Here is a 24918-nt window from a genome sequence, read left to right as displayed (position 1 = left end):
ATAGATGTTGCCTGGCCTGCTGTGTTCTACCAGCATTTTGTGTGTGTTGTTCTCAGTATGTATGTTTTCATTTACTTTGTCTTTGGCACTTTGGTCATTTTTCAAGTTGTTATTTGTAGTTTTTCATTGAATTTATTGTATTTCTCTTTTTTGCTGTGAATGCCTGTAAGAAAGTGGATCTCAAGGTAGTACATGGTGACATACACATGCTTCAATAATAAGTTTACTTTGAACTTTCTTTCTCCCTTGTCATGGTGATTAGGGTAGAATTACACTGGTTCTGTTTTGCCCACACATTAGCAACTTGTGTTTATAAAGCAGCCTTTATGTAGTGATGTGACAACAATAACATCAGTAAGCAGCCTTCAAAATAAATGACACTTGAGTTAGAAGCTAGCATCTTGAATTTAAATAAATTCATTTATATAGCTGTAAGTGATTCATTGACAGAGTGGGAGATCAGATTAAAAGTTGCCCAGTACCAAAATAATGGCAGGTATCTGAAGAAGTATTTCAAATTGCTTAGTGAATATAAATTCTTCTGACCATTCTGGAGACCATTAAGATGAAGGGAACAGTAATAAGCTTGAATATTTTGCTAGTTTTTGGAAGCAGTGTCAAATAAGGAAGGAATTCTTAGAAGAAGAGAATAAATTATGAGATTGCAGATTTAAAAAGTACATTCGGTCCATTAAGTCTATGTCAGTTGTCAGACAATTCCCATCAGGACTATTCCCCAATTAATTTCCTGTTACCTATTTTTTCTATGTATCGTCATCTCAACCACCATCCACCCAAATTATCCTATCACTTCCTTATATTAACTACAATTTACTGTCACCAATATACCAACTTGTATGTTTTTGGGGATGTGGAGGAAATCGGAATGCCGAGAGGACACCCAATGGTTGCAAGAACAAGCTAACTCCACGTGTGAGGTCCCGATTGAATCTAGACTGCTGGAGATGTGCAGGGGCAGCATTAACTGTTTGTGCCACTGTGGTGCCATATTGTAAGAACTTCTATTATGATGCAAAAAGGAAACTTGCAGTAAAAAGAACATGGATAGAATCAGTGAAAGGACAAATTCTGAAAGGGTATACTAGTATTTTATATCAATTTTCACTGCAGAAAAAATAGTAAAAGTGATGGAAATGAAGAGGAACCAAGAGTCCAGTGAGAGTAGGAACTTCGAAGATTTATTAGAAACACAGTGCTTCTATCGGAAGCCTGCCGTTCTGGGAAAGATGCTTGCTCACTCTGCCTGGTGCTCTTTTGCAAGAGAGAAAGAAATACAGTAAATAATGAATTGCTTGAGGAGCTCAGTGTGTGAGGTGGCATCTGGAGGGAAATGACGCATCATTTTGAGCTGATATCCTTCATGTGGACTCACTTTCTGCTGTCAGCCCTTCTTAACTTCTTCCATTTTTGATATATATAGATGCATGGCAACCAAAGTTCAAAAGTTCAAAGTAAATTTATTATCAAAGTATGTATTCTAATTTGAGATTCATTTTAGTGCATGCATTTACAGGAATAAAAAGAACATCAAACATAGAACAATATGTGTAGTAAACATGCACAGAGCAATATGAGCATAGTGCAGGATTTGCAGTCCATTATAATGTCCTGACATTTAAAGTTACCCTAAGATCTATTGAACAATAGAATTTTACGACAATTAACATAAACAAAGACTGGCAACTGTTGTGCAAAAGAAGGCAAACTGTGCAAATGAAAACTAATACTAATAATGCTTAGAACATGAGTAGTAAAGTCTTTGAAAGACTCTACTGTAGATTATAGAATCTGTCCAGAATAGCGGTGAATGAAGTTATCAATGCCAGTTTGGGAGCCTGATAGTTAAGTGGTAATAATTGTTTCTGAACTGAGTAGTGGGGAACCTAAGGCTTCTGTATCTCCTGCCTGATGATGGCCATGACAAGATGGCACGGCCTGGATGATGATGGATGCTGATTCGTGTGGCAGTGCTTCATGTAAATGTACTCAGTGGAGGGGAGGTCTTTGCCTGTGGTGAACTGGGCTGTATCCATCACTTTCTGTAGCCTTTTCCATTCCTGGGCATTGGTGTATCCATACCAGGCCATGATGTAACCATTCAGGATACTCTCCACTGTGCACCTATACAAGTTTATTGAAGTTTTTGGTGACATGCCGAATCAATGCAAACATCTACGAAATTTGTTGTGCATTCTTTGTGATGGCACTTATGTGCTGGTCCCATATCAGATCCTCCGATATGTTAACGCCAAGGAATTTAAGGCTAATGATTCTTTCCATCTCTGTTCCCCTGATGAGGACTAGCTCATGGATCTCTACTTCTTCCTCCTGTAGTCGATAATAAGCTCTTTGGTTTTGCTGAAGTTGAGTGAGAGGTTCTTGCTGTGGCATCTTTCTCCTAAATGCTGATATGTTACCACCTTTGATTTGGCCAACAATAATGGTGTCATCAGTAAACTTAAACATGGCATTGGAGCTGTACTTAGCTTCATAGTCATAAGTATGAAGTGAGTAGAGCAGGAAGTTAAGCACACAACCCTGTGCTGATGGTGATTGTGGAGATGTTGTTGCCAGTACTAACTGGGGACTGGCAGAGAAGAATTTGAGGAGCCAATTGCACAGTGGTAAGCTTTAAGGAACACTATTCCTTATTCTGTGCTTCCTGAGGCACATGACTATCTCTTTACCTCATTGAATAATCTATGAGCAGTCTATCGCTGACACTGGGATGCCAAGATCATTTTTTCTTGCATTCTAGTAGCAACTAGGATGCAGCAGGCTGACGAGTCATTCATTTCATTGCTGTTTATAGAATCTTTATGCATGCAGAATAGCAGCCAAATCATCTCTGCACACCAGTGGTAGCTGGGACTTTATACCATTTCATTAATTGGAGTGGTATGAGATAATGAGGTTCTTTCAAATTAAAACTGCCTTGGTACATTGGATTTAAGGAACAGCAGTAGACAATTCATATCCCAACTTCAGTTTTGAAATTACCCATCTATCCAGGCCAAATGCAGAATTATTTTGAGAAGGTTTCAGACCCCTCCTATCCCTTGGGTGAATGAATGTTTCCAGATATCAACTCTGAAGATTATGACTTTAAGGTTAAAACTCTTGTTATCTGCCCTACTGAATGATTTTTATTATCTTTTTTCTCTCTGCCTCCGCATGTGGCCTTAAAGCCTCCCCCTTACATGTCCGACAGATACTTGCGTAAATACTACCTCCTGACAATGGTTTAGATGAATTAATGTGTTACTTCTGATCACACTTCCGATTTTAAGCGTGAAACGGATTTGAAGAAATAAATAATCCAGTTTGTCAGAACTGGAAAAGTAGTGTAAATATTTTTTTCTGATTGAAGCAAGTAATAATTGGCAGCCAAATTGTCTGGGTGTTGCACAACAGATTTACAGGATTCCAGGAAGGCTAGGAAACTATGGATAACTCTCTGACTCATGTGTAAAGTGGAACACACAAAAAAAACTGTTCACTATTTAACACTTCAGGTTCTTCTAGAATAATATGGAAAGCTTTCTTGTTAAGATAATCACTCTTTACTAGTGATGGTTTTTGCTAACAAGAAATGTTTCTGAATTCATGTCTATCACGCACACACTGGGAACTCCCCGCATTGTTAGCATCTGCTTGTCACCTCCATTATTTGGTTCCATGAACTCTTCTATCTGATTCCATCATCTTCAGCACTTCATCGTCTCCATATATCATCTCCCAGCCTCTGTTGCTATTTCCCCCCTCCACATCTCCTTACCTAGGCCCCACTATTGTTGGGACATTTTCTGGAGTTAGGATATATAGCCAAATATTAACTTCAGCAACCAATCTTTAGCCCTGAATATTGAAAATTAAATTTAAGAATTCAGTCCTGGACAATAGGTTCCTTGAGCTGTGAACTCCAGTTACTTCATGACTTGGTTCACGTTACAACATTTCGAGCCCCCAAATGTTGTAATGTGAACGAAGTCACTGGAGAGAGACTGAAGCTAGATGATTGAAGATTTTTCTGCAGGAAGGTGCTTGTTCGACCTAATGTTACATGACATTTTATATGCTAAAAACCAAGGCACATTTCTGTAGTTACAATGTATCTACAATACTTCCTTTGAGTTACATATAATTTTCGCATCTCCTTCTTAGCACCCATACTCCAGACACCCAAAATGAATGTTAATCAGTGTTGTCTGCTTTTCAATTAACTGAAGTCCACAGCTCAAGGAAACTTTTGTCTAGGGCTGTATTTTAAATTTAATTTACAATCTATGTTCAGGTCTAAAGATTGGTTGCTGAAGTTAATATTTTGCTATGTTTCCTAACTCCAGAGTACATCCTAACAACTATCACTTACAAGCCCTTGCTCCATCTCCACCTTGCAGCTGCCATTTGGTTGAAGGTACTGGTGCCTCAGGACTCACACCACCAGGTTCAAAAACAGTTACTACCCGTAAGCACATAAGACATAGGAGCAACATTAGGCCATTTGGCCCATCAAGTCTACTCTGCCATTTCATCACAGCTGACCAATTTTCCTCCCGGCCCCAATATCCTGCCTTCTCCCCAAATCCCTTCGTGCCCTGACCATTCAAGAACCTATCAACCTCTGCCTTGAATCCCTCAACTACCAGGCTCCTGAACCAAAGGGAATAGCTACGCTCATTTAAGGATTCTGTTATATTGTTATTTCAGGCTCGTTATTTATTGCTATTTATTTATATCTGCATTTGCACAGTTTGTTAACAGTTAACAGTTCCTGATATTTACAGTTTACAATGACTGTTCTATATATTTGCTAAGTATCCCTGCTGAAAAAGAATCACAGGGTTGCATGTGGTGACATGTATGTACTCTGATAATAAATTTTCCATTGAACTTTGAACTTTATTTATCCCCACGCCTCTTTATATTGGCCATCTCCCCTCTACTCTTACAGCCCAGATGAAAGGATTTAACTACTTCCTTCTACAGATGACCTGCATAGTTTCTGGTCCTTCAGTAGTTGGTTTTATTACTCCAGATCCCAGCATCAGCAGACTAGTGTGTCAATATTCCAGCTGTTTGTCAATTTCTTACCCCCTTGTCCATGTCACTGTTTTGTCAAAGTTAAGAAGCTGAATGGGCTACATCCGTTCCTATATTCTGAAGAAACTTGAGCATTATTATCAATCGGACAACATATATGATGGCTGTTAACTCAATTTCGAGTTAAATAAATGGAATTTAGGAGTTTCCTGCTTCATTTGTGATGGGAAGAATGCAATAGCATTTTTTGGTACCGTTGTGAATGCATTATCCACCAGCAAATGATGTCCCATCGTTGTTGAATCATGTCATTTTCTGATTATGATTTTGTTGCATGATTCATCTCATCCTGTTTGGATTCCCTGCAGGTTTTGATAATCGCACCTTCATGGAATCATTATATCAGAGTGATGCAGCACGGAACACCCTTGGAGATCTCACGTAACCCTGTATTAATCCCATTTACCAGCACTAAGCAGTATTGACTCTCTTATTTTGCAATGGCAGCTCTCGATTGTAGACCACCTCCAGAGCTTGCTTCTGTACTTCAGAACTCTGGCCCCTGGCTTTTTCCTTTTCATTTGTATGCTGCTCCTGCCAACGTCATCTAAAACATTCCAGATGGCTGAAGGTGCAGCAAAGAGCTGTTATGGATTAAATAATAATTTTTCTGTGAGTGTGAGGAGCTCTTAGTGATGATTACTGCTGGAAAGTATGATTCCCAGAATCACAGCAAATAGAGTTTATGCTTGAATCATGGTCTTGGCACACAATATAACATTATTAACATCTTGTTCCCACATTAAGTGCACAATAAAGTGCACAGCTGATGCATATTGCCTACATGTGCTAGACTCAACATTGACACGTCAATATGAGTGCGCACCATTACATTTCAACTATGTAAACACAGCAATAGTGTTTTGCGCTATTGGGCTAAGATTGTGGATATGTGATTTTCCAGACTTAATAGGACATATAATATTTGATAAATGCACATCAATACTGGGTGTGCAGGCTTTACAATCATCAGCATATCTTTAAAATTTATTTCATGTTACTAGGAATCCCCAAAAGAACGTAAGAATAGAATTCTTAATGGAATCGTGCATTGGGCAAGTATACACACACATATAAATATGCATTTCTTGGAAATGATGGATTCAGATACTGCTTAGATTTTTCATTGAAACCACTAAAAATGTTACAAGTTGGACCTGATGAAGCCTGGAATTGCAGAAAATCTGTTCTGCAGGATGTGTTAGAGCAGAAAAAGAACCTAATCCCTCTGTAGATCATATCCCTGCAGATCACAGCTCCTCAAATGTAATTAAGTATTATTTAGATGTGATGAGATTTTTCTGTTTGCTCCATCCCTTTAGACTGTAATTCCAGATCTTTAACTATCCCTAGGGGGATAAAGGTCCACTTCACCTTGAATCATTCCATTAGTTATTTTTAAACTGACCCTCTGGCTTTTCACCCCTCTGCTGAGAGAGAAGAAAACCAATTCTTATCATTACCTCCCTGCAGGTCCCTCTTAATTTTATGTTCCTTTGTTAAATTGCCCCTTAGCTCCCTCTGTTTCAAAGAAAACACCTTAATTGCTCCAATCTTCTTCCCACTTAAATTTTTCGCTGCACCCTCTTCAGTGCAATTACATCTTTTCTGTAACGTGCTGTCCAGAATTGTAAGTGGTGCCCAAGCTGTGGCCTAACTTGCATTGTAGACAGTTCTTCCTGTTCCTATAGTATATAGCCTGCCTATAGAATAAAGCATCTCACATGCTTTTCTAAATGACCCTTTCTCATTCTTTTCTGGATCTGTTAACATTTGCTCCAGGACCCTTCCCAATATTCTCTCATTTAATGTGTAATTGCCTACCTTGCTTCACTTCTGCAAATATGTTACTCATTGTCCTCTGGATTAAATTCCATATGCCGCTCTCCTTCCTGACTGAGCAGACTATTGTCTCTCAACCCAAATCTTTCCTCTCAGTATCAACATCTGCCATGTTTTTTGTAAATACATGAAACCTTTGAAACCTTTTCTGAATCTGTCTAAATCATTGATCTATATTTCAAACAATAAAAATAGAATCTGCATACTGAGCCAGTGTATATATAGAGATACACCGTGCGTACAAAGTGGTAACGATTTTCTATTCAGAGAAACACTCATTAACCATCACACTTTGCTTCTTGCCAATGTCAGCTTTGGATCAATTTCACCACATTCTCAAATGCCATGAGTTTGAGTTTTTTTTGTGTGCAGTGCGCCATGCAGAACATGAAAAGTCTTACCAAGATTCACATTCAGAATATTAACCATACTGTCCTAATTAATTTTCATTGTGCATTGTCCTTCCAAAAAACTCAGCATGATTGAGTCAGGCGAGACCTTCTGATTGACCCATCATTAATCTTTCTAAATGGAGGGTTATGCTGTCCTTGGGATTTGTTCCCATAATTTACACACACTGAAAACTAACCTATACATGTATCGATCCTATCCATCCCTTTAGAACAACAGTACAATCGTAGGAGTTTGCCAGTCCTCCCTCTCACACCGCTCTCTGGCTGGGGGGTTATTGAAAGTGATAGGTGGAGTCTCTCCTATTGACTTCCAAGCCTCTTTTACACACTGGATAGATTTCCTGTGGGCCTGGCAAATTATACATTTTCAAAGGTGATAAATGGCTGAATACCTTTCCTACTATTAATCCCACTTGATATTTCACTCTTCTTTGCTTTCGCAACAACAATGATATTATCCTATTTTTTGTGAAGTCAGACACAAAATATTCATTAACAAGCTTGTCCACATCTTCCACCTCCACATACCGATTATGTTAGTGGTTGCTTTCCTTTGTAACATATTCCCTCTTTATGTACTTATAAAACATCTTTGAATTTTCTTTGATTTTATTTGTCAATATCTTTTCATATTGATTCTTGGTATTTTAAGTTTCCTTTCAATTTATTTCTACGTGATCTACACATTTTTAGAATTTCTGGATTATTCATTTCTTTGTGTTTGACATAAACTTTGCTCTTTAGTCTTATTATACTGTCTGTGCATCATGTCATTCAGGAAGTTCCAGAATGGACAGTCCCACTTTTGTCCTATACTTGTACACTGTGAGTTGTACAGAACAGTAGTGGGCCCTTCAGCCCATCACAACCATGCTGACCCTTTTACCAATCTACACTAATGCCACTTGGCTGCACAATAAAAAACAGGAGCAGAATTAGGCTAATCAGCCTGTCGAGTCTACTCCACCATTTGATCATGACTGATTTTTTTTGCCCTCACAATCTCTTCTCTCCTTTGATGCTCTTACTAAGACCCATGTATTTCTATGATTTACTTACTTAAATGCTACTAATGTTTAATGTTGTAATGCCTTTTATATGTCGTAATTATACCTTATCTGATTCCATCACTGCGTGTGGCAACTTGTTCTTGATATCAACCACTCTGTGTAAAGTTGTTTAGCCATAGAATCCCCTTTAAATCTACTACTTCTCAGCTTAAAGTTATGCCCACTTGTCTTTGATACTCCTACCACAGGAGAAACATTTGGATTTTTCACCCTATCTATATCTTTTATGATGTTATAGACTTCTTTCAGATCATCCTTCAGAACTCCTTTGCCCACCTTATCTGTTCTCTCCTCCAGAACTGAAGTACGGTACTCCAGTCTGGTCAACACCCCAGTGAATCCACTCTGCACTCTCTCCAGTGCTCCGGTTTTGCTGTTTGGAGATCATTTGGGTGCGTCAGTGCTCTGCAGTCTCTGAGAGCATTCCCGTAGGCAGAGGCAGCATGAGTGACCCTCGTGGCAGGAAGGCTGCAAGATGGTGCATGAGCTGATCTTTGAGCCCACTTTTCTGATTAAAGCGACGAGGGGGATTGAAACATCAAGGCGAGTGCAGAAGTTTGGAGATTGTTTGTGTGTTCCAGCACTCTGCAGTCTTTGAGAGAATTCCATGAGGCAGTGTCATGGTTCCCCTTTAACGCTCCTTTCTCCCCGATTATGCCCTAATTTCAGTCATAAGATTTCCAATTACTGCTAGCTTACTTAATTACAGTACACCTGGTTTTCATCAGAGATTGTGGAATAAGTACTGGCATCAGTAGCACAGGTTGCCCATTTGCAGGTCTATTCTTTTGTAATACTTTGGTCCCTTGTCTGATTAGAACGGTTAGTTCTACTCTAGTTTCAAGATAGTCCCTGTAAATCCTGTCTCCTTGTCAAGATTCTTCTGGTTTGCTGTTCTATGTTCATGTCTATGCCAGCCTCCCCAACACAGTTGATGTGCTGGTGTCCTGCACTTGGGCTCTCCTCAGTTGCCCCGTGCAACAGGCAGAGGCAGTGTGAGTGAACCTCATAGCAGGTAGGCTGATGTTTGGCTCTATTTCACTGATTAAACTCCTGATGTCACTCTAATCATTGAGCAATGGAGATTGAAGCATTGAGTTGAGTGTGGAGGGGGAGTGCTAGTTGCTTGCCTTTAGATTGGTTGTACTGTACCGGAGAGGGGAGAGCCTGCAGCTGTGCCTGGAGGGTGTTGACCAGGTGTTTTCTGCTTTTTGGATTTGGGCTTTGGACTATAAATCCTTTTTTTCTAGTCTTATGGATTTTATACTCTGTGTTATTTTTGCCTGATATTCCTGTTTTTTTTTTTTGTGTGGGGTGTTTGGGGGTTTATGTGCCTGCTCTGTTTTGCTTGGTCTTTTTGTGTGGAGAGGGTGATTTGGAGGTCAATGTGCCTGATCCATTTTACTTGATTTTTGTAGAGGAGGAGGGATTTGGGAGTTGATGTACCTGCTCCATTCTTGTTTGTTTTTGCAGGGAGGGGGGATTTGGGGGTTGATGATTGTGCTGCTCTCTTGGTTTCATGACTACCTGGGGTACTGAAGATTTTCAGAGTTGTATTCTTTGGTAAGAAATGAACATTTGAGCATACTTCCTATAGTACGGTGACCAGAGTTACACAGAATCCTCCAAAAGCAGCCTAATCAGTAGTTTGTACTGTTGCACACATAACATCCCAACTCTTTTCTTCTATGCCTCATCCTTTGAAGGCAAGCATGCTAACTAAGTTTTCACAACCTTCTGTTCTTTATGAGAATGCCTCAGCTGCTTTGTATCTCTTTCCTTAGTTCCACACATTGCTCTGATTTATCATGAGGAACAGCTTCTGGCCCTCTTGTGAAATCATTTCTCAGCCCTATGCAACTAGCCTTCAACATACTAATTCCTATTGGATTGTGATCAAACTACAAAAATGCTCTCACTGACCCTTTTACTCAAGTCTCCAGGCTTGAGTTTAGGAGTTGTACATTCTCTTGCCCTTCATGCTGATTATATCCAGTCAATATTAGTCATTAATTCCAGTACTGTTAGTAATATATTGATTTAACACTTGTCAGAAATTTGCCTGAAATTTGCTCTTTGTGTTGACCTCACAGTCTGTGTTTAATTAATTTAACCTTCATCTATATTACAGCAGTCTCCTGAAGGTAAGCTATCCAATAGGAATTAGTATGTTAAAGGCTAGTTGCATAGGACTTGATGGTGCAGAGTTTCACACTATCAGATGTTCTTAAACTTAACTGGGCAACACAATTTTAACACTTTTTAGATGTTACGTAGTATGATATATGCTCCATTAACATGCTCTTCAGGTGAGGTGAAAGGGAGCATGGGACTGTGGATAGAGTGCGGGGACTGAGAACCTGGTGAGCAGGAAGTGACTGTAGGACCCCGGATGACAGTGTTGAAAGGGAATAGAGGAACTGGGGCCTGGGTGTGTTCAAAACTGAGATACTAATGTATTAAAGAATGCATGACAAACATTTGCTGATGAGCCAGATGCTGCAGCAATGGGAATAGTTAGATATCAAGCTATTGAAGGTTCAGTGTTCCAAAATTTCAGTAGTGATCTTTGACTTAGTTAATTGTTCTCGACCTGTTCCCAGGCATCACAGTTACACATTGACGAGAATATTTCAGCTGATGATTTGTTTTGTTTTCCCTGCTTTTACTAAGAGTTCTCATCAGTCTGTAAAGCTTAGCAATCAGACTACAACAGTACTCTGCAATATATAGAATGGTCTACCTCAGCCAGCACTAAGACAGAAGCCTCTGATCCCAGATCAGAAACTAGAGAAAATCTGCGGATGCTGGGAATCTGAGCAACACACACGAAATGCTGAAGGAACTCAGAAGGCCAGGCAGCGAATATGGAAAAAAATACAGTTGATATTTCAGGCTGAAACCCTTTGGCAAGACTGGGGAAGAAAAAATCTGAGCAGTAGATTTAAAAGACGGGGGGAGGGAAGAGAGAAACACCAGGTGATAAGTGAAACCTGGAGGGTGAAGGGTCAGAATCAGGTTTATTATCACTGGCATGCGACGTGAAATTTGTTAACTTAGCAGCAGTTCAATGTAAAGTATAATCTAGCAGGGAGAGGAAAAAAAAATAAAATATAACAATAAATAAACAAGTAAATCAATTACGTATATTGAATAGATTTAAGAGTGTGCATAAACAGAAATACTGTATATTAAAATGTAGTGACCAAAGCTTCAATGTCCATTCAGGAATCGGATGGCAGAGGGGAAGCAGCTGTTCCTGAATCACTAAGTGTGTGCTTTCAGGCTTCTGTACCTCCTACCTGATGGTAACAGTGAGAAAAGGGCATGCCCTAGGTGCTGGAGGTCCTTAATAATGGACGCTGCCTTTCTGAGACACTGCTCCCTAAAGCTGTCCTGGGTACTTGATAGGCTAGTGCCCAAGATGGGGCTGACTAGATTTACAACCTTCTGCAGCTTCTTTCGGTTCTGTGCACTAGCCCCTCCATACTGGACAGTGATGCAGCCTGTCAGAATGCTCTCTATGGTACAACTATAGAAGTTTTTGAGTTTCTTTGTTGACATGTAAAATCTCTTCAAACTTCTAATGAAGTATAGCTGCTGTCTTGCCACCTTCATAACTACATCGATATGTTGGGACCAGATAAGAACCTCAGAAATCTTGACACCAAGGAACTTGACGCTGCTCACTCTTTCCTCTTCTGATCCCGCTGTGAGGATTGGTATGTGCTCCTTCATCTTACCCTTTCTGAAGTCCGCAATCAGCTCTTTCGTCTTACTGACATCGAGTGCCAGGTTGTTGCTGTGGCACCAGTCCACTAGTTGGCATATCTCACTCCTTTAAAGTCTGCCTGACATCAGCCTCTGAGACGGAGATCACAGGGCCATCAGGTGCAGCGGGGATCTTCACAGCTGTAGTTGTGATCTCCCTTTCAAAGCATGTATAGAAGGCGTTGAGTTCATCTGGTTGTGAGGCATCACTGTCATTCATGCTATTGGTTTTCGCTTTGTAGGAAGTAATGTCTTGCAGACCCTGCCAGAGTTGCCGTGCATCTAATGTTGCCCCCAGCCTTATTCGAAATTGCCTCTTCACCTTTGAGCTAGCCCTCTGCAAGGATGAAGTAGACAGCTTGGAAGTTCTTTAGTGAAAGAGACAAAAGGGGGAGAAGCAGCAGAGCGAGGTGATGGGTGGGCAAGGAATTAAGGAGAAAGAGGGAAATGGGGATTGCAAATAGTGAAGGGAGAGAGTGGGGGTCATTACCAGAATATTCATGCCATCAGGTTGGAGGCTACCCAGACAGAATATGAGGTGTTCTTCCAACCTAAATGTTGCCTCATCACAACAGTAGAGGAGGCCGTGGATGGACGTATTGGAATGGGAAGTGGAATTAAAATGGGTGGCCATAGGGAGATCTCGCTTTTTCTGGTGGACAGAGTGTAAATACTTGGTAAAGCAGTCTCCCAATCTACGTCGGGTGTCACCGATATACAGGAGGCCACACCAGGAGCACTGAACACAGTATATAACCCCAACAGACTCTCAGGTGAAGTGTCGCCTCACCTGGAAGGACTATTTAGGGCCCTGAATGGTACTGACGGATGTGGTGTAGGGGCAGGTTTAGCACTTCTTCCTGGTAGAGTGGTAGGAGGATGGGGTAAGAGCAGATAGCGTGAAATGGAAGACATGGGGTTGAGGGCATCTTTGATGGTGGAGGAAGGGAAGCCTGTTTCTTTTGCATTTCCCCTCAGGATTATGCTTTTCATTCTACAGTGAAGGAGATGTCCTCCTTTTTCAAAGAAAAACTACGCCAAGATGTTTCTTTTGGTTGTGTAGATGAATTAAGCACTTGCTGGTTCACAGTTCTGCTTGAGGAAAGGAAGCCTGGCATCCTTTCATGCTTTGCCCAGTTTGTGACCACCAACCCACCAATGTGCTATCTCAGGTCCTGTACAGTTAGTAATGGAATAGAAGTCTCATTGGCAGCATCCTCATCCTGTACATGATGAATATAAAAAGAAGCCATAATTAAGGTTAAACCTTAATTCCAGGATGACCTTCAAAAAAAATTGTGGCTGAATTATAGACAAGGCGGTCATCATTTCAGAAAAGTAACATTTACATTTCTTGATTGTGGTAATTTTCAGGTCAGTAAACATTCTTTCCTGGGAGAAGAAACAGTTTAAAGTAAATAAACACTTTTATACTTTATGGAGGTATTTAAGCTATGTCTGCAGAAGCTCCTGAGGGATCGAGTTGGGGAACTGGAGCTGCAGCTCGATGACCTTCGCCTGGTCAGGGAGAGTGAGGAGGCGATAGAGAGGTGGTCACTCCGGGGCCACGGGAGGCAGATAGGTGGGTCACGGTCAGGAAGGGGAAGAGGCAGGTACTAGAGAGTACCCCAGTGGCTGTACCCCTTGACAATAAGTACTCATGTTTGAGTACTGTTGTGGGGGACAACCTACCTGGAGGAAGTGACAGTGGCCGGGCCTCCGGCACAGAAGACGGCCCTGTAGCTTAGAAGGGTAGGGATAGAAGAAAGAGGACTATAGTAACAGGGGACTCGATAGTCAGGGGTTCAGACAGGCAGTTCTGTGGAGGTGATCGGGAGTCCCAGATGGTAGTTTGCCTCCCTGGTGTCAGGGTTGGGGACGTTTCTGATAGCGTCCAAGATATCCTGAAGTGGGAGGGTGAGGAGCCAGAGGTCATGGTACATGTAGGTACCAATGACATAGGTAGGAAAGGGGAAGAGGTCCTGAAACGAGAGTATAGGGAGTTAGGAAGGCAGTTAAGAAGGACTACAAAGTTAGTAATCTCGGGATTACTGCTTGTGCCACGCGACAGTGAGAGTAGAAATGGAATTAGGTGGAGGATGAATGCGTGGCTGAGGGATTGGAGCAGGGGGCAGGGATTCAAGTTTCTGGATCATTGGGACCTCTTCTGGGCAGGCGTGACCTGTTCAAGAAGGACGGGTTACACTTGAATCCTGGGGGGGGGGGGGGGGCGACCAATATCCTAGCGGGGAGGTTTGCTGGGGCTACAGGGCAGACTTTAAACTAGTATGATGGGGGGGCGGGAATCAATTTGAGGAAACTATGGGAGAGGAGGTTAGTTCACCAGTAGAGCAAGTAAATAGACAGTGTGTGAGGGAGGAAAGGCAGGTGATGGAGAAGGGATGTGCTCAGCCTGAAGATGTAGGGGAGAAGAAAGAAAAGGATAATAAATTTGAATGCATTGTTAGGGATGAAAAGAGAGGAGGAGGTGGAGAGTATCTTAAATGTATCTATTTTAATGCTAGGAGCATTGTAAGAAAGGCTGAGCTTAAAGCGTGGATTGATTCCTGGAATTATGATGTTGTAGCTATTAGTGAAACATGGTTGCAGGAAGGGTGTGATTGGCAACTAAATATTTCTGGATTTAGTTGCTTCAGATGTGATAGAGTAGGAGGGGCCAGAGGAGGAGGTGTTGCATTGCTTGTCCGAGAAAATCTTATGGTGGTGCTTTGGAAGGATAGATTAGAGAGCTCCTCTAGAGAGGCTATTTGGTTGGAATTGAGGAATGGGAAGGGTATAGTAACACTGATAGGAGTGTATTATAGGCCACCTAATGGGGAGTGTGAGTTGGAAGAGCAAATGTGTAAGGAGATAGCAGATATTTGTAGTAAACACAAGGTGGTGATTGTGGGAGATTTTAATTTTCCACACGTAGATTGGGAAGCTCATTCTATAAAAGGGCTGGATGGTTTAGAGTTTGTGAAATGTGTGCAGGATAGTTTTTTGCAACAATGCATAGAAGTACCGACTAGAGATGGGGCAGTGTTGGATCTCCTGTTAGGGAATGCGATAGGTCAGCTGACTGATGTATGTGTTGGGGAGCACTTCGGGTCCAGTGATCACAATAGCATTAGCTTCAATATAGTTATGGAGAAGGACAGGACTGGACCTAGAGTTGAGATTTTTGATTGGAGAAAGACTAACTTTGAGGAGATGCAAAGGGATTTAGAGAGAGTGGATTGTGTCAAGTTGTTTTATGGGAAGGATGTAATAGAGAAATGGAGGTCATTTAAGGATGAAATTATGAGGGTACAGGATCTTTATGTTCCTGTTAGGTTGAAAGGAAAGGTTAAAGGTTTGAAAGCACCATGGTTTTCAAGGGATATTAGAAACTTGGTTCAGAAAAAGAGGGATGTCTACAATAGATATAGGCAGCATGGAGTAAAGGAATTGCTCGAGGAATATAAAGAATGTAAAAGGAATCTTAAGAAACAGATCAGAAAAGCTAAAAGAAGATACGAGGTTGGTTTGGCAAATAAGGTGAAAGTAAATCCGAAAGGTTTCTACAGTTATATTAAAAGCAAGAGCATAGTGAGGGATAAAATTGGTCCCTTAGAGAATCAAGATGGTCAGCTATGTGTGGAGCCGAGGGAGATGGGAGAGATTTTGAATGATTTCTTCTCTTCGGTATTCACTAAGAAGAAGGATATTGAATTGTGTAAGGTGTGGGAAACAAGTAAGGAAGTTATGGAACCTATTACAATTAGAGGTGGAAGTACTGGCACTTTTAAGAAAGTTAAAAGTGGATAAATCTCCGGGTCCTGACAGGATATTCCCCAGGACCTTGGGGGAAGTTTGTAGAGATAGCAGGAGCTCTGACGGAGATCTTTCAGATGTCATTTGAAACGGGGATTATGCTGGAGGATTGGCGTATTGCTCATGTGGTTCCATTGTTTAAAAAGGATTCTAGGAGTAAGCCTAGCAATTATAGACCTGTCAGTTTGACATCAGTGGTGGGTAAATTAATGGAAAGTATTCTTAGAGATAGTATTTATAATTATCTGGATAGACAGGATCTGATTAGGAGTAGCCAGCATGGATTTGTGCGTGGAAGGTCATGTTTGACCAACCTTATTGAATTTTTTGAAGTTACGAGGAATGTTGACGAGGGTAAGGCAGTGGATGTAGTCTATATGGACCTCAGCAAGGCCTTTGATAAAGTTCCACATGGACGGTTAGTTAAGAAGGTTCAGTCGTTAGGTATTAATGCTGGATTAATAAAATGGATTCAACAGTGGCTAGATGGGAGATGCCAGAGAGTAGTGGTAGATAATTGTTTATCGGGATGGAGGCCGGTGACTACTGGTGTGCCTCGGGGATCTGTCTTGGGCCCAATGTTGTTTGTAATTTACATAAATGATCTGGATGATGGGGTGGTAAATTGGATTAGTAAGTATGCTGATGATACTAAGGTAGGAGGTGTTGTGGATAATGAGGTGGGTTTTCAAAGCTTGCAGGGAGATTTATGCCGGTTAGAAGAATGGGCTGAACGTTGGCAGATGGAGTTTAATGCTGAGAAGTGTGAGGTTCTACATTTTGGCAGGAATAATCCAAATAGAACATACAGGCTAAATGGTAGGGTATTGAGGAATGCAGTGGAACAGAGAGATCTAGGAATAACAGTGCATAGTCCCCTGAAGGTGGAGTCTCATGTAGATAGGGTGGTGAAGAAGGCTTTTGGAATGCTGGCCTTTATAAATCAGAGCATTGAGTACAGAAGTTGGGATGTAATGTTAAAATTGTACAAGGCATTGGTAAGGCCAAATTTGGAATATTGTGTATAGTTCTGGTCACCGAATTATAGGAAAGATATCAATAAATTAGAGAGAGTGCAGAGACGATTTACTAGGTTGTTACCTGGGTTTCAGCACTTAAGTTACAGAGAAAGATTGAACAAGTTAGGTCTCTATTCATTGGAGCGTAGAAGGTTGAGGGGGGATTTGAACGAGGTATTTAAAATTTTGAGAGGGATAGATACAGTTGACGTGAATAGGCTGTTTCCATTGAGAGTAGGGGAGATTCAAACGAGAGGACATGATTTGAGAGTTAGGGGGCAAAAGTTTAAGGGAAACACGAGGGGGTATTTCTTTACTCAAAGAGTGATAGCTGTGTGGAATGAGCTTCCTGTAGAAGTAGTAGAGGCCAGTTCAGTTGTGTCATTTAAGGTAAAATTGGATAGGTATATGGACAGGAAAGGAGTGGAGGGTTATGGGCTGAGTGCGGGTAGGTGGGACTAGATGAGATTAAGGGTTCGGCATGGACTAGGAGGGCCGAGGTGGCCTGTTTCCGTGCTGTGATTGTTATACGGTTAAGTTTTAACTTTATGGTAAATGTTCTTTCCAATGTACTAGTTTTGCTGCAGTGCAGTCCATTGGTCTGGAGTTGGAGTCAGAGAGTAATACAGCCCTTCAACCCAAATCCTCCATGCTGATGAAAATCTCCATTTGCTGCATTTGACCCATATTACTATAAACCTTTCCCATCAATGTGGCTGTTCAAGTGTTGTTCAAATTTTGTTGTTATGCTTACCTCTATTTCTTATGACAGTTCATTCCATACCCTTGTTATCATCTGGGGATGTGATTGCTTTGCATTGCAGGGAAAAAGTAGCCGAGTAGGGAATTTCAGACTGGGAGCTCTAGGAATAGCCAAGAGGGAAGTCAGATCTCTGAAGTGACCAAGAAGAAAAGATTTCCCAGAAGTGAGAAGAAAGTTGTCTACTCTAGCACACTGCACATTAACTTAGTTTATTGTCTTTATTTTCTTTGAGTTCAGCTCTACAAATTATTCAGGTTCAATAAAGAAAGGTGCGCATCTCATCAGCATGCCATACAATCAAAGTTCAAAGTAAATTTATTATCGATGTACGTATATGCCATCATATACAACCCTGAGATTCTTTTTCTTGTGAGCATACTCAATAAATCTATAGAATAATAATCTTAATGAAATCACAGGAAGATCACCCAATGTGCAGAAGTCAACAAACTGTACAAATACAAAAAGAAAGAAATAATAATAAATAAATAAATAAATAAACAATAGATGTCAAGAATGAGATGAAGAGTCCTTAAAGTGAGCCCATAGGTTGGGGGAGCATTTCAATGATAAGTGAAGTTCGGTGAAGTTATCTCCTTTGGTTCAAAAGCTTGATTGTTGATGGGTAGTAACTATTCCTGAAAATGGTGGTGTGAATCCTAGGGCTACTGATGGCAGCAGTGAGAAGAGCATGTCCTGGGTGGTGGGAATCCCTGAAGATGGATGCTAGTTTACTGTATCAGTGATTTATGTACAGTAGATAAGCTTATTGGTGGGGAGGGCTTTACCTGTGATGGGCAGGGCTGTAACCACTTTTTTTTGTAGGATTTTCCATTCAAGGGCCTTGGTGTTTCCATACCAGGCTGTGATCTCCATTACACATATATAGAAGTCTGTCAAATTTTTTGATGTCATGTCGAATCTCTACAAACTCCTAAGGAAGTAAAAGCTTTGCAGTACTTTCTTCATAATTGAACTTGTGTGTTGGACCCAGGATAGGTACTCTGAAATTATAACACTGAGGAATTTGAAATTGCTGACATTATCTATTTGTGATTCTCTGAGGACTGACCCAGAGACCTCTAGTTTTCTTCCCCTGAAATCTATAATTAGCTTGATCTTGGTGACCTTGTGTAAGAGGTTGTTGTTATAGCACCATTCAGCCAGATTTTAAATCTCCCTCCTATATTTTGATTCATCACCACCATTATTTAAGCCTATGATAGTGGTGTTGTCATCAAATTTGGATATGGCATTGGAGCTGTGTTTAGCCACACAGTTGTAAGTGTAAATAGAGTAGAGCAAGGAGCTGAGCACACAGCCTTGTTGTGCAACCATGCCGATGAAGATGGTGGAGATGTTGCCAATCCAAACTGACGAAGGTCTGCAAATGATAATCTCCAGGATTCAATTGCAAAAGGAGCTGTTGTGGCCAAGACTTTGGAGCTTATTGATCAGTTTTGAGGGGATGATGGCATTGAATGCTGAGCTGTGGTCGATGAAGAGCATTCTGATGTTAACACCTTTGCTGTCCAGATGTTCCAAGGTTGAGTGATGAGCCAAAGAAATGGCATCTGCTGTGGACCTGTTGCTCAGGTAGACAAATTGGAGCAGATCTAAGTCACCAGCTAATGTTTTATCACCAGCCTCTCTAATCACTTCATCACTGTGGATGTAAGTACTGCTGGGCAATACTGAGGCAGGTCACCGTGCTGTTCTTGGGCACTGATATAACTGAAGCCTGCTCGAAGCAGGTGGGTACCAAACACTGCTGAAGCAAGAGGTTAAAGACCGCTGTTGATGAGTACATGTCTTTATTACTCATCCAGGTACCCTGTGTGGGCCAGGTGCTTTTCATAGGTTCCCACTTCTGAAGGCTGCTTGCACATTGGCTTCAGAGTATGAAATCACAGAATCATCAGGGGATGCAAGAGTTCATGGTGGCTCCTCCATGTTTTCATAAACTTATTTCAAGACACATTCTGAATATTAGCTTTTTGTAAATTAGATTTACTAATTTGCCTATAAAAAGTATTCACCACCTCCCCACCCAGATGTTTTCATGTTGTTGTTTTGAATCAGTGGAATTAATCTGGCTTTTTTAACACTGATCAGTAGAAAAACACTTTCATATTTAAGTGAAAACAGATCTCCACAAAGTGATCTAAACTAATTACAAATATAAAATACAAAATAATTGATTACATAAGTATTCACCCCCTTCAAGTCAGTATTTAGTAGATGCACCTTTGGCAGCAATTCCAGCCTGAAATCTGTTTGGGCAGGTCTATCAGCTTTGCACATCTGGATGCTGCATTTTTTCTGCACTCTCCTTTGCAAAACTGCTTAAGCTCTGTCAGATTGCATGGGGATCATGAGTAAACAGCCCTTTTCAAGTCCAGCCACATTCTCAATTGGGTTGAGGTCTGACCTCCAACTTGGCCACTGCAGGACATCAACTTTGTTGTTTTAAAACCATTCCTGTGTCGCTTTGGTTTTGTACTTGGGACCATTGGCTTGCTGGAAAACTAATCTTCTCCCAAGTTTCAGTTCTCTTGCAGACAGCAACAGTTTTTTTCCCCCCCAGGATTTTGCTGTATTTTGCTGCAGTCATTTTACCCCGTACCTTCACAAGCCTTCCCTACAACATGATGCAGCCACCGCCATGCTTCAGGGTAGGGATGGTGTGTTTTTGATGTGTGGTGTTTGTTTTAGTTTGATGGCCAAAGAGCTCAGTTTTGGTTTCATCAGATCATAACCTTCCATCTGACTTCAGAGTCTCCCACATGTCTACTGGCAAACTCCGGCTAAGATTTCATTTGAGTTTTTTCAACAGTGGCTTTCTCTTTGCCACTCTCCCATAAAGCTGTGACTGGTGAAGTACCTGGGCAACAGTTGTATGTGCAGTCTCTCCCAGCTCAGCCACTGAAGCTTGTAACTCTTTCAGAGTTATCATAGATGTCTTGGTGGCTTCCCGTACTTGTCCCCTTCTTGCACGGTCACTGTGTTTTTGAGGACAGCCTGCTCTAGGCAGATTTACAACTGGGCCATATTCTTTCCATTTCTTGATGATTGACTTAATTGTATTCCAAGGGATATTCAGTGACTTGGAAATTTTGGTGTATCCATTTCCTGATGTGCTTTTCAATAATCTTTTCATGGAGTTGCTTGGAGTGTTATTTTGCCTTCATAACGTAGGTTTTGCTAGGAAACTGACTCGCCAGCAGTTGGACCTTCCAGATACAGGTGTATTTTTACTACAATCAGTTGAAACATCTTGACTACACACATGTCTCCAAAAATAGATCTTCATTTACGTAATAATGTGACTTCTTAAAGCAAATTAGCTGCACCAGTGATGATTTGGTGTGTCATATTGAAGGTGGAGGGAAGGTGAATATTTATGCAATCAATTCTGTGTTTTATATTTCTAATTAATTTAGGTCACTTTGTAGAGTTCTGTATTCGCTTTGACAGAAAAGGGTATTTTTCTGTCGATTAGTGTCAAAAAGTCAGGTTAAATCCACCGTGATTCAATGTTTTAAAGCAATAAAACATGAAAACATCTAAGGAGGGTGAATACTTTTTATAGGCACTGTATATAATAACAAAAGTGCTGGTGGGCCATATCCGTTGTGAAGCTGGGTAGAAATTGTCACTGCAAATGAAGGAGCACTCCTGTCTTATGTGATGGATCATTGGTGTGTTGGGGGCAGTGCTTTAAAAGCGCATTTGGGGAATATTTCCTCCACTACTGTCCAGAGGGTAAACGGCATTCAAACCCACTTGTTTATTTCTGTAACACTTCCCAGGATGATCAAGAAATGTTAATGGGTTTTTAGCTCCATCAGTAAACTTAAGTTTTACTGCATCTTCTGGGAGCATTGACCAAGTAAGGTTCAAAAGGGCTGAATTTTTATGATGGAAGACAACAGTTTGAAATACTCCGCAGGACAGCTCGTAAATGCGGAGAGTGAAAGAGACAATAATTCAGGGTGGATTACTTTTCATCAAGCTGGAGAAGTGAGAAAATAACCTTGTTTTTAATTTGCAAGGCTTTCTCAAGGCTCTATTGAATGCAACAGCTGGCTTATGCTCCTGGTTGTCAGTTATTTTAACTCTCCTCAACCATGTCTGATCAGCTTCCTCCACTACTCGGGAGAGGCCAAAACCAAACTAGAAAAAAGCACCTTGCATTTCACCTCGGTGGCCTGCAGCCCAAGTTTAGGAACATTAAATTCTCTATTTTCAGTTAAACCACCCATTCTGTTCCTTTCTTTCTTGTATTGACCCACCCTAGGCCTCTCACATATCCCCTTCATTACAAACTGCTTCAATCTGTGCCCCCTGTTGTCCTCCTTCTTCCCATCTCCTTGGTTTAATTTGCCTATCACTCAGCCACTCAATTCACTGGATATCCATCCTCTCCCTCTATTGTTTCCACCTGCCCAGAATTTCTCTGATTTCACTTTGAGTGATCTGATTTCGCTCAACACCTTCCTTTCTTATCTGATCCACAATTTGCATGCCTTTATTGTCTCAACCATCATCTCCTAGTCTCTATCTCCACAACTGCCTCCATTTGCCCGTCAATCCTGCCTCACCTCTCACCTTCATCTGCTGATACTGGCTATCTCCCCTTACACTCTAGGTCTTGATGTACAGTCTTGACTTAAAACATCAGCTATCCCAACACCTCCACCAGAAGTTACCTGACCTGCAGAGTTTCTTTAGCAGCTAGTTTTTTCCTCCAGAGCCTAGCATTTGTCCTAACACAAGAAGAAAATTTCAACTTTTTAAACTACTGTGAAATTCTGTTTTAAACCCGTGTATTGTGGCATACTTCTGTCCTTAAGGTTGAACAAAAAAAGCAGTGAATAGTAAATATTTTCACTTGCAGTATAGTGTTGGCATCAAACATTCTCCCTAGTTTACAATAAAAGCATCCCGATCCCTGTCTCTCAAGATCACGGCTCAGTGTCCCAGTCTGATATTGTTCCCTCCATGCTTATGGCTTTGACTGTTCATTTAGCTGAACCATGTCTAAATTTGTGTTAGACTCTTGATTTGATGTGAATAATTCAAGAAAATGGATGTACCCCAGATCATGAGTTACCAGTATTCTTTTAATTAGACCTTTATAAGGTTGAAATTTTAAGAAAATAAGTTTGATAATTTGATTTCAAATGCTGAACCCTTTAAATTTACTGCAACATCAGGGCTTTAAATATTAACTTTTGGATTCGGATCAAAACATAGTGAAATGTGCCATCTGTTTACAATGAACACAACCTAAGGATGTGCTGGGGACAGTACACAAGTCTCGCCACATATTCTAGACTCACCGATGACTGGAACCCCGAACACTAGGCTTCAAACTCCTGTCTCATGGACTTGGGTACCTAAGGAATCACCAGCTTTGTGCCTCCTGCCCACATGGAATTCTGCTCATGGATGTTGTGAATTTAATATTTCAGTAATATTGCAAACATATTGTTTGATTAAGCATTCTTTGTTTAAATAACGCATTGTGGGTTATATGTTTTTATGAAAAAAAAATAGTGAATGGCATACGTCATTATGTCACCACATCAGATCTGCGTGCCTCACTGTAAAAACGAAGCATCCATGTGCTCCTGGGCTTCTGTGTTTCTTTCATCTAATTTCATGTTTTGGAGATGCAAAACCTGATGATGGTGACAAGCAAGTTTTACAACGAACCTGAGATGACAACCTAGCTGTTGAAACACAACGAGATGTTTAAGATTTTTTTTTTTAAAAAAAAGCATAGTGTGGCAACCCATTTCCTGGCACATCCGAACTGGCTCACAATTAGATAGCCTACGGGGGTTTGCGAGCACAGAGCTTTGGAGCCTTTGCGCCACGGGGGGCAGGTTGAGGGAGGCTTAAAAGTGAGGCTGAAGATTTCGAATAAAGTTTTTTTTCCTTCGACTGCAGTTACTGACTCCGTGTCGTAATTTTAGCGCTGCATGTAGCACACCGCTACAATTGGTGACCCCGACGGTCCAAGCGATTTTTGGACCAGAAATGACCGACGCCGCCTCTGTTCATGCGGTTTTGTTGAAACTGCCGGGTTTCTGGACACAGCAACTGAACCTATGGTTCCAGCAAGCCGAAGCCCAATTCCACATTCGCCAGATCACCTCAGAAGACACCCGCTACTACTATGTGGTGAGCTCCCTCAACCAGGACACAGCGACCCAGGTCGTGGAGTTCGTACAGTCGCCCCCGACAGACGGCAAGTACACAGAATTCAAAGCCCTGCTCCTCAGGACTTTCGGACTCTCACGACGCGAGCGGGCTGCCTGTTTACTGCACCTGGATGGTTTGGGAGACCTCCATTGGCTTTAATGAATGAGATGTTGTCTCTGGCCGACGGACACACACCCTGCCTCATGTTTGAACAGGCATTCCTGGAGCAGCTGCCCGAGGACATACGCCTGCTGCTGTCTGACGCGGATTTCAGCGACCCCCGGAAGGTGGCAGCCTGGGTGGACTTGCTGTGGAATGCCAAAAAGGTGAGCGGGGCGTCCATCGCACGGATCTCCCAGCCACGCTCCCGGCAGCAAACCAGTCCAGGCCCGGCTGCAGAGCCCGCCAACCCCCAGCCCAATGAACACTGGTGCTTCTACCACCAGCAGTGGGGCGCAGAAGCCTGCCGTTGTCACCCGCCCTGCAAGTTCCCGTGAAACGCCAGGGCCAGCCGCCGCTGATGGCTACGGCGGCTGGCCATCGGGATAGCCTCTTCTATGTGTGGGATAGAAGGTCGGGACGCTGGTTTTTGGTCGATACTGGTGCCGAGATCAGCGTTTTGCCTCCGACGAGTTACGACACCCGCAGCAGGGCACCGGGTCCCCCCCTGAGGGCCGTGAACGGCAGCACAGTAAGGACCTATGGCACCCGTCAAGTGCAGCTACAGTTCGGCTCCAGCCAGTTCACGTGGGACTTTACACTGGCCGCCGTAGCCCAACCGCTTCTGGGTGCGGATTTTTTGCGAGCTCACAGCCTACTGGTCGAGCTGCCCAGGAAGAGGCTGGTACACACCGAGACCTTTCAGACGTTCTCCCTGGGTGCAGCCC

General features: G+C 41.8%; 1 protein-coding gene across 4 annotated transcripts in view; it reads right to left on the bottom strand.

Annotated features, from left to right (window-relative positions):
- The window catches only part of LOC132400922 (general transcription factor II-I repeat domain-containing protein 2A-like), a 78755-nt gene extending 71466 nt beyond the window's left edge, over positions 1-7289 (bottom strand). For 2 of the 4 annotated variants that reach the window (XM_059982476.1, XM_059982468.1), the window contains exon 1: positions 6949-7289. In XM_059982476.1, coding sequence (XP_059838459.1) covers positions 6949-6979 — 31 coding nt within the window. In that variant the 5' untranslated portion in view covers positions 6980-7289. Of the gene's footprint in view, positions 1-5530; positions 5657-6948 lie in introns of those variants that run through there. The other 2 variants (XM_059982469.1, XM_059982475.1) reach the window with 2 other exon arrangements.
- Between the last annotated feature and the right edge of the window lie 17629 nt (positions 7290-24918).

Source organism: Hypanus sabinus, chromosome 10 (assembly GCF_030144855.1).
Source record: "Hypanus sabinus isolate sHypSab1 chromosome 10, sHypSab1.hap1, whole genome shotgun sequence".
Lineage (NCBI taxonomy): Eukaryota > Metazoa > Chordata > Chondrichthyes > Myliobatiformes > Dasyatidae > Hypanus > Hypanus sabinus.
Note: the sequence above shows the minus strand (reverse complement) of the source record. Positions and strands in the feature narration are given on the sequence as shown.